The sequence below is a fragment of the Pristis pectinata genome, chromosome 10, assembly GCF_009764475.1.
Source record: "Pristis pectinata isolate sPriPec2 chromosome 10, sPriPec2.1.pri, whole genome shotgun sequence".
Classification (NCBI taxonomy): domain Eukaryota; kingdom Metazoa; phylum Chordata; class Chondrichthyes; order Rhinopristiformes; family Pristidae; genus Pristis; species Pristis pectinata.
The window spans coordinates 83,036,438-83,045,784 of NC_067414.1; the positions used below are offsets into that span (position 1 = coordinate 83,036,438).

The following is a 9,347-nucleotide window of genomic DNA, read 5'->3' on the forward strand; positions in this document are numbered from 1 at the left end:
TAAAATTATTCCCATTTAGAACCCACACTGAAACAAAAGGCCTATTTTATGTGAAAAATGCTCCCAATCCATCATGCATTATAAATAATACCAGATGCCTCACAGTGAATTACACCAGAAATCCAATCGAGGGCATTCAGATGACAAACATAAAGCACTCAAGCTTTGCTCATGTGGCTTATGATGTCATAAGAACACTCTGGTTGCATTACTTAATTGTAATATATTGGGAGGCACCCAGTCTCCTCATTACTGAGAACAAGGTGCATTCCTGACTGTTTATAATAGCAGGGTGCTGTTCTGGCAGTCAAACATAATTCACATTCATTATGATTTGTTCATAATCAGCAAAGTTCTGTATAAGGTGCAAAGGGTTAGTTAGTTCTACGAAAATGAAAAATACTTCATCTGTTGGAAATCTAAAATAAAAATAGAAGATGTAGGAAACACTTGGGTGAAGTTAGCTTTGGCCAGAAATGTTAACTCTTCATCAAGCTGCTCGACCTTCTCAGTGTTTCCAGCATATTCTGTTTGTAATTCTAAATAAAATGTAGTAACATTACCTCAATATGTAGTAACTTATTTTGTCAGTTAAGTGTCAGTTCGTAAGTTTCTAATAACTGTTCCTTATGTAGGCAAATATCAGTTATTTTGTATACAGTAAGATCTGTAAGGTGCAATAAAATGATACCAGTACCTTGTTCATGGAGAAAGGTACTCAGAAGTACAATATAGAAAGTAGAATACTTAAGGTTTTAAAATTGCCTTCCTTGTTTATTTCAATCAAAATCACATAGGCTGCAGTTCTGTCCTGATACGCTGTGGTAGTCTTCATTGACCCACACTTTAAATCAGTATAAAGGAATAGGATATAGAAGAGAACTTGTTTTTGTATTGTGCATGTGATGGCAGTATTTTCCAAAGCACTGCACATTCAATGTGCTTTTCAACAATAGTTGCTGTTGTAAATAGGCAAACACCCCCAGCAACATGGTGCAGAGCAAGCTCCCACAAACAGCAATGACTTAGACATCTACTTGTTCTTCTTTGCATGCCAGAGGTGCATTTCAGCAATCCTTCATATTTTATAATGACGTAGGCCGTTTTGACCTATCAGGTCAATGCTGGGTCACCAACCATCCCGTTCCTTCATGTATTTTCCCTGTAATCTATTCTTCCTACTTTTCATGTATTCTTCCAGATTCTACTACCTACCTACACTAGGGCCAATTTATAGAAGCCAATTAACCTACCAACCTACATGTCTTTGTGATGTGGGAGGAAACCAGAGCACCCAGGGGAAATGCATACCATTACAAGGAGAACTTGCACACTCTGGACAGCACTGGAGGTCAGGATCAAATCTGGGTCACTGGAACTGCGAGGGAGCAACTCTATTAGCTGTGCCACTGTGTTGCTCTTTAATACTAGTGAGGCTAGATTATGTTTGCAAATCTCTGGAGTGGTGCTTCAGCCTTGCTCTTGTGATCTAAGTTTGCAGAGGTACCTCTGACTTTACATATAGAACATCGAAGGGATGCCTGGCTAGCCGTGGGATAGACGAAATGATTCTTTATGTGAATAATCACATGATTGATGATCAACTCTGGTTGGAGGTCTGTACAATGATCAGTGAAGAATAAAAACAGAATGCTGGAAATACTCAGCAGGTCGGGCAGTAGCTGTGTCCAGGGAAACAGAATCAACATTTTACCTGGATGACCAAAATTAGGAAAAGTTAAAAATGCAACAGTTTCAAAAGAGAGTGGAGAGCTTTTAATTATCACACCAAAACGAGCCCAGAAATTTGAAAATGCTCAGCCAGCTTTTCATGCTTGAAATGTGTACCCATGATCTAGTTTGACTGGTACATGAACCAGTCCATTTCATGCTAAGAGTGAACTTCTGGATATTGTTAATAGAGTTCTCTGAAAACACACCATTACAACTTAATACAATCACATTCACCTAACCGGCTCTTTTACGAAATAAATTCTACCCCAATAGATGGTTTGCCACAAGATAAACCTTGCTCAGCAGTTTGTGGCACGTTTGGTCAACAATCCTGCAGAATGTTCTACCCAGGCTCATACCCCTGAGCAGATTTGTTTCTCGTTTGTCCTCAGTCTGTCAGTCAAGTTCTGTGCCTTTTGCCTTTGTCTCATTTCTGCACTGCTTAATTAATTCTGCCTGCTGTGCTGGTACTTTTGTCCGCTTTGAGAACGGTTTATTTTAATCCACTGTCACTGGGTATGTCTGCATTTGGGGCTGGAGTAGGATTGCAAATGAATAAGGTCATGGAAGAGAGCCAGAGTTAGTGGCAGGATGGAGCAATGTGCAGGAGGCCTCCCACCCCACACCACCACCCCCCCCCCACCCCACTGTGGGGCTTCAGAAAGAACTTTGCACACGTGGCTTCACTCAGGAGCAATATATGACAACACCTCTCAAAAACAAGAATGTAATGACCCAGAGTAATGAGCAACCAATTTCACAGCACTTTTAGAACATGGAAAGGTACAGCACAGGAACAGGCCCTTTGGCCCACAATCTCTGTGCTGACTGTGGTGCCACATTAAACTAAACCTATCTGCCTGCACATGATCCATATCCCTCCATGCCCTGCCATATTCCCCAGGCTGCTCCGTGAGGCAAGGGAGGAGATCGCTGAACCTTTGGCTAGGATCTTTGAGTCCTTGTTGTCCACAGGAATGGTACCAGAGGATTGGAGGGTGGCAAATGTTGTCCCCTTATTCAAAAAAGGTAGTAGGGATAGTCCAGGGAATTACAGACCAGTGAGCCTTATGTCTGTGGTGGGTAAGCTGTTGGAAAAGATTATTAAGAGGAATAGATAGAGTGAACAACCAGCACCTCTTTCCCAGGGCACCAATGCTCAATACAAGAGGGCATGGCTTTAAAGTAATGGGTGGGAAGTTCAAGGAGTATCAGAGGAAGGTTTTTTACCCAGAGAGTGGTTGGGGCATGGAATGCGCTGCCTGGGGTGGTGGTGGAGGCAGGTACATTGGTCAAATTCAAGAGATTGCTAGATAAGCATATGGAGGAATTTAGAATAGAGGGATATGTGGGAGGAAGGGGTTAGATAGTCTTAGGCGAGGTTTAAAGGTCGGCACAACATTGTGGGCCAAAGGGCCTGTATTGTGCTGTACTGTTCTATGAAACTATGAAATATGTCTGTCTAAATGCCTTTTAAACACCACTATCATATCTGCTTCCACCACCACCCCTGGCAGCCTATTCCAGGCACCCGCCACACTCTGCTTTTTTTTAAAAAAAACTTACCCTGCACATTGCCTTTAAATGTTCCTCCTCTCATCTTAAAGCTTTGTCCTCTAGTATTTGACATTTCTGCCCTGGGGAGAAAGACTGTGGCTATGCCTCTCATAATTATACAAATATCTATCAGGTCTCCCCTCAGCTTCTGCTGCTCCAGAGAAAACAATCCAAGTTTGTCCAACCTCTCCTTGCAATTAATACTCTATAATCCAGGCAGCATGCTGGTGAACCTCTTCTGCACCCTCTCCAATGTGTCCACATCCTTCCTGTAATGCAGCAACCAGAACTGCATACAACACTCCAAATGTGGCCTGACCAAATTATTATATATGATTGCATTTTGGGCTGTGATGTCTCACCACACTTTCAGATGTTGCTAACAGCTTTTAATCTTTAACACTACCATGTTTACAGTAATGTTGGATAGGCAAGATTACTCACTGAAACTGCTGCCTACTTTTGCTTTCACGTGTGGGAGGTCTGGCATGCTGTACGGGAAGATTGCAGTCACCAGACCCCCATTTTATCATCTGTCACCCATTTGATACTCTAGCCCCTCATAAAAAGACTACTCCATTGTCTATAGAACTTCAATCCACATTTTATTCTCATTGCTTTTCAGTACAGATTTTCCTACCGCTCACTGAAAATATGGAACATCCAGTTAATTTTGAGTTGATAATTTTCTTAAAAAGAATCCAGTTAGATATTTTGTGCAATATTGTCTTTCCTGCTTTGTGTTCCTAAATATATTTACAAGCAAAACCTTTACAAATTCATTAAAACCAACAAAGTTTGAATTGTACTACATGCATATTGAGAAGATGAAATGCACATAGAACTGAATAGCCTCTGTGAAAGACCCTGGAAGAGATGCATATTAAACAGTTTTATTTGATTGTTTTGGGTTCAGGGAGTATTTATGGAGCACCTTCATAGGGTACAGTCTAAGATTGGGTTTATTACTTACACTCTGAGGAGAAATACAGACTTGTGATTTAATCATTCTGTGATAGTGTGCAGATTAAAACTGTCAAGGTAAAAATTACTTTAAAAGCCGGCAGCTGGAGAAAGAGGAGGGGATAAAAAGTAAATTGACACAGAAAGGTTCAGCCACATCTGTGGAGAGACAAAAGAAATAGTGATTACCTGAAATGTGCTGGATGGTAAAAGAGGTGTTCCTCGAGCTTACGATGGCCATCATTTGGAGCAGTGTAGGGGAACAAAAACAGAGGACAGAGCGGAATGAGACAGAGAAGTAAAGTGACAGACAACAAGAAGCTTAAGAATGAGCATTCCCTCTCTCTCCATCCCTCCCTCTGCAACCTACAGTGCTTATTCCCTCACTTTTTCTAGTTTACATGAAGGGGTCCTTGACCTGAAGCATCAAGACTCTTTATCTCCCAATGGATGTGGCTTGATCTTCTGAGTATTTCCAGCATTTTCTATTTCTGTCACTTTTACTGATATTTAGCAAAGTCACTGTCAGGACTACTGGTTATGACACAGGACTAATAAGCTAGAGGTTTAGATAAAGTCCCTCTGAGGCAAATTATGAAATTCATTTTAATAAATCTGGAAGTTGTAAACCTAGAAAACTGTCCATGAAAGCTGCTGCATTATCACAAAAGGCTCATCTTTATTATCCGGAAAGGAAAAATGCAGCTTCTACTCTGCCTAGGCCTACCTGTGGCACTGATCGAATCTTGCAGGTTATCTCATGACCCCAGGGAGGGCTAATGAATACTGCATTGCTAGTGTTATCCTTGTCCCAAGATCAAATAAAGAAAGGTAAGGCATTGATCTATTGTGGCATGTTAAGCATTTTGAAAACTAGCTTTGGAAAACTGCAATTGCTTTACACTTTACTCTTTCAATCCAATATCTTTACTTCTGTTGAAATAGTTGCATGTTCTATAGTGAAACTTTTTTTCTTCAGATTTCTGATGGTGAGTATAATAAAGTAAGATTTTAAGGCATGCATGGATCTCCTGGGTGTGTGTGTGCGCACGCACACACACACAGGCTTTTACTTCAACTTGAAATGTTAAACTTCTTTCTTACACCATTAGTAGGAGTAAATCCTGCTTCAAATTTAGCAGCTCCATTTTATATCATAATTGTGAAAGCTTCCTTCTGAAATGACAGTTGTGCTCTCAGTGACAAGGCCTTTGTGACACCAACATAGCCTCCATCTAATGTCACATTACATGTACCCGATAGTCATACCTCATGTACATGGTGATTGTGGCCACACAGTTTAGATTAGTCAGACTGCTGCTCTACCAGTCTAAGCTCATGGAGACCACTGAATTCATGAAGTGCAAAGCCTCTGGCTCTACTCTCACATCAGAACATAAGAATTAGAAATGGGGGTAGGCCATTCAACCCCTTGTACCTGTGCCATTCTGTAAGATCATGGGTAACCTTTTACCTTGGTATCACTTTCCTTCTCTAATCACATATCCTGGAATTCCCTTAATATCCAAAGATCTATCAACCTCCGTGTTGAATACATTCAGTGGCTCATCCCCCAAAGCCACCTTGGGTGTAGAATTCCAAAGATTCACTATCCTCTGGGTGAAGAACTTTGTCGTCCATTATTTTGAGGCTGTGAGCTGGTGTTGGACACCCAGTCAGGGGAAACATTATTCCTCCGTTTACACTGGCAAGCCCAATGAGAGGTTTGTGTTCTAATGAGGTTGCCTCTCATTCTTCTTAAACTCCATCTGTTAGTCTGTTGTATCACAACCCTACCATCCAAGGGATAAGTCTGGTGAATCTTCATTGCTTTACTATCAATATGTCCTTCCTTAACTTAGGCCACCACAAGTATGCACACTAGTCCAGTTTCACTTTGCGGGACCCTAGATAATTAGAGCAAGAATACTCTTGTAACCCAATCCTCTTCTGAAGAGTACCATTTCCCTTCCTGATTGCACACCGCCCCTGCATGTTACCTTTCAGTGAGTTGTGTACACGGACACCGGCCCCTCTGAACACCATCACATTTCAATCTCCAACCATTCTCCAAAGATGCTACGCTTTTGTTTCCTACCAAAAGTTCATAATTCAAAGCTTCCCGATTGCCAGAGGACTCGGGAGAAATGTTTCTACGTTATGGTACCACATTGCACTTAAAATAGCTCAACGCACTTGAGGAACGTTTTGCTCCATGTGCCTTGCCTCGGCCAACCGCAGCGACGTCTCCTTCTGCTGAAACGTTAGCGCTCCACCTCTCCTCTCCTCTCCCCCCCCCCCCCCCCCCCCCACGAATGCTGCCTGACCTGCTGAGTATTCCAGCATGTTCTGCTTTTTATTTGTTTTCGAGCTTCCAACCTATCCTTTTCTAACCTGTACTCAATCCAACCTCCCCTTAAGGTTCCGCATTCTAACCAATCACAATTACAACGCGTGTCACCACATAAGATGGGTTTGATAGTTGGTGCTGTGGACTTGGGCTGGTTGGGTCGCCGCCCTTTTGTGCTCCGTGCCCGCCCCTGTCTGTACACACGCCAATAGCGGCAACGGGTCAGGACTAAGCTGGAGAGAGGAGCCTGGGATGATTTACCCACGGTTTTGTTCTCTTTGCAGGGATCTCCGTTGACAGTCCGCTGAGCAGCCTGGAGAGATGGAGCAGCGCAGTCAACTTCCCCGCCACCAAAACGCCGGCAGCCGGCACCTCTCCGGAGCGGCACGCTGCGAGCCAGGTGATATCCCATCGGAAGCGGCACTACTTTCAGTGTTCGGAGTTGAAAGAGACAGCGTGGAATAATGCCGTGCAGAAACAAACCGAGTCCAGCCTCTCCTCCTCTCGCTAGACCGTCTGCAGAAACACCATCCAGCCATCAGACCGAGTGTGTGGCTTGTCCTGCCCCCCCCCCTCCTCCTCCTCCTCCTCCCCCCCCCCCCCCCCCCCACCACTGGGCCGGGGACGGAGAGGGGTCTCCTCTCCCCGGGACTCTGCCCTAAAGTGACCGGTTTTCGGGGGCTCGTTTTCTTTTTGGTTTTGTTTTTTCCCTTCCTATACGAGCACGGATACAAGGACCAATTCGAGGCATTTGCTTTTCTTTAAGGAAACCCTCTCCCTCTCTCAGTCCCCTCTGCGCCTGTCCCCGCCCGCATCGATGGACTGGATCCAGATGGTTGAGCTGCTCAAGAGGCCAAGTTCAGCTCCTCGTCTCCAATCAACAGCTCGATCAGCAGTCCCGCTCGTACCCAGGAAGCAAGGCCAGGCTACTCCTTGTGCGAGCGAAGCAAAGCAGTTGATTAACGGTGGTCTCGGTCAGGGTGCAAATGGAGTGGTTAACGTTGGAGCCTCTTCCTTCCAAACTGCTGCTGCCGCCTCCAGCACCCCCTCGGGTTTCTTGGGAAAGCCGCGTTTTCCAGTGTTACGTGCTTTAACCAACCTCGATTTTTATTTGGAACTGTTACAGGAAGCAGCGCGAATCGTGCGTTCTGTACCGTGGCTATTCCGCGCGTTTATGTTTGCCAAGGGGATCTGAACAGTCGTTCAGTATCCAACCATTGTGTTCAGAGTCTTTCCACCCCCACCCCTCGCCCAGGCAGCACACCTTCAGGGAGCACTGAAGGAGAGAGAGTTCTAGACGCCAAGATATCCCGAAGGAGGGGAGTAATCGGAGGGGGTGTAATTTGTTCGGCGAATTGATAAACAGTGGTGACATTTCAAACCCTGGTGGTTTTTTTTCCGTTCAGTGCTGGAGGAAGTCGGCGAGACAGACTCCGCTACCACCACGCACACTCACCACGAATAGGTGGCATGGATTGAAAGTAGCCGACGCAGACACTGCACGAAGATTGAGAAAGAGGCTCTCGTATTTTATTTTTAATTTCTCCTGTCTGAGTTTTTAAAGAGAAATGTGCAATTTAATCCGCGGATGCTGGGTGGATAAACAGGGTAGGATATTCTTGTCTGCACTGTGACAGTCCAAGCCGAGAATGCACAGTGCGCCCTATACAAGCCTGCTAGCGCTGCCCTTGAAGGATACTGGCTATGTATAGTTCGGGAGTCTCATTTTGCATGGTGGTTTACGTTGTGCAATCAGCAGTTTGTTTCGATGTTTTGTGTATTTTTTTAAAGTCCGATAAATATGTTACCATATCAAATTGTTTTTCGTTTAATTGCGGTCATCGGCAGCTTTCCTCGCTGCTCCTCCAGTGTCCTTCTCCCGGTAATGTTCACGTAAGCTGTTGCAGCAGAGGGCGAGAGAGAAGCGGTCCGTTCCCACTCCCTGCACAAGCATTAGGGAGCGGCACAGCGCGTTTTAACCCTGGCTCTAGGAGTAACCATTGATCCGCACAAGGAGTTTTTTTTAAACACAGTTTTTTTTATTCTGTTACATGTTTTATCCGTCTCCCCCCTCAAGAACTAATCATCAGATGGATTTCACTTGTCCTGGTTAACTGCTCAGAGATGGCCTGGCTGGCTGCAGCCCGTCGCTCTTCCTGGCGTCGAGTGGCAGGACAGTGAAAGGAAACCTTCCCGCCACTTGCCCTTCAAAGCGAAAACCTCCTAGTACCTGTAACGCGGTCAGACCCGCGACGTAATTGCTCCACGCCGGAATGGGAGTAAAAGAAACTCAAGGTTCTGAAGCCAGTGGAAGAATTGGAGTGTAAGAGTTAGCACAACATTGTGGGCCGAAGGGCCTGTTCTGTGCTCTACTGTTCTATGTACTTGGGACAAAGATTTGAGGCGGATAAAAAAGACGGGATGTTTAAGATGGGGTGCAAATGCCAGGACATCGAGACGGAAGCTGCAAATCAGAATAGTTACCACCTCCCTTACCCTTCTACACCCCTGCACTCTGCCCACCCACCCCAGTCGGTTAGACAATTTGCTGGAGGAACTCATCGGGTCGAGCAGCATCTGTGGGAAGAAAGGAATTGTCGACGTTTGGGATCGAAATCTTCCATCGTTCCCCCGTACAGATGCTGCTCGACCGACTGAGTTCAACCAGCAGATTGTTGCCCCGGATTGCAGCAACTTCCGTCTCTGGCGTCTCCCTGGTCACTGCGCCCCGGGCTGAGGGTTT

At 44.9% G+C, this 9,347-nt stretch overlaps 1 protein-coding gene across 6 annotated transcripts in view; it reads left to right on the plus strand.

The window, feature by feature from the left end:
• Window positions 1–8,395, plus strand: part of sobpa (sine oculis binding protein homolog (Drosophila) a) — a 210,648-nt gene extending 202,253 nt beyond the window's left edge. For 5 of the 6 annotated variants that reach the window (XM_052025209.1, XM_052025211.1, XM_052025213.1 and 2 more), the window contains one exon: window positions 6,889–6,994. Coding sequence is in view for 1 of the 6 variants with exons in the window: in XM_052025210.1 (XP_051881170.1) it covers window positions 6,889–7,115 (227 nt within the window). In the remaining 5 variants the exon portion in view is untranslated. Of the gene's footprint in view, window positions 1–6,888 lie in introns of all 6 variants that reach the window. The other variant, XM_052025210.1, reaches the window with a different exon arrangement.
• The last annotated feature ends 952 nt before the right edge of the window (window positions 8,396–9,347 follow it).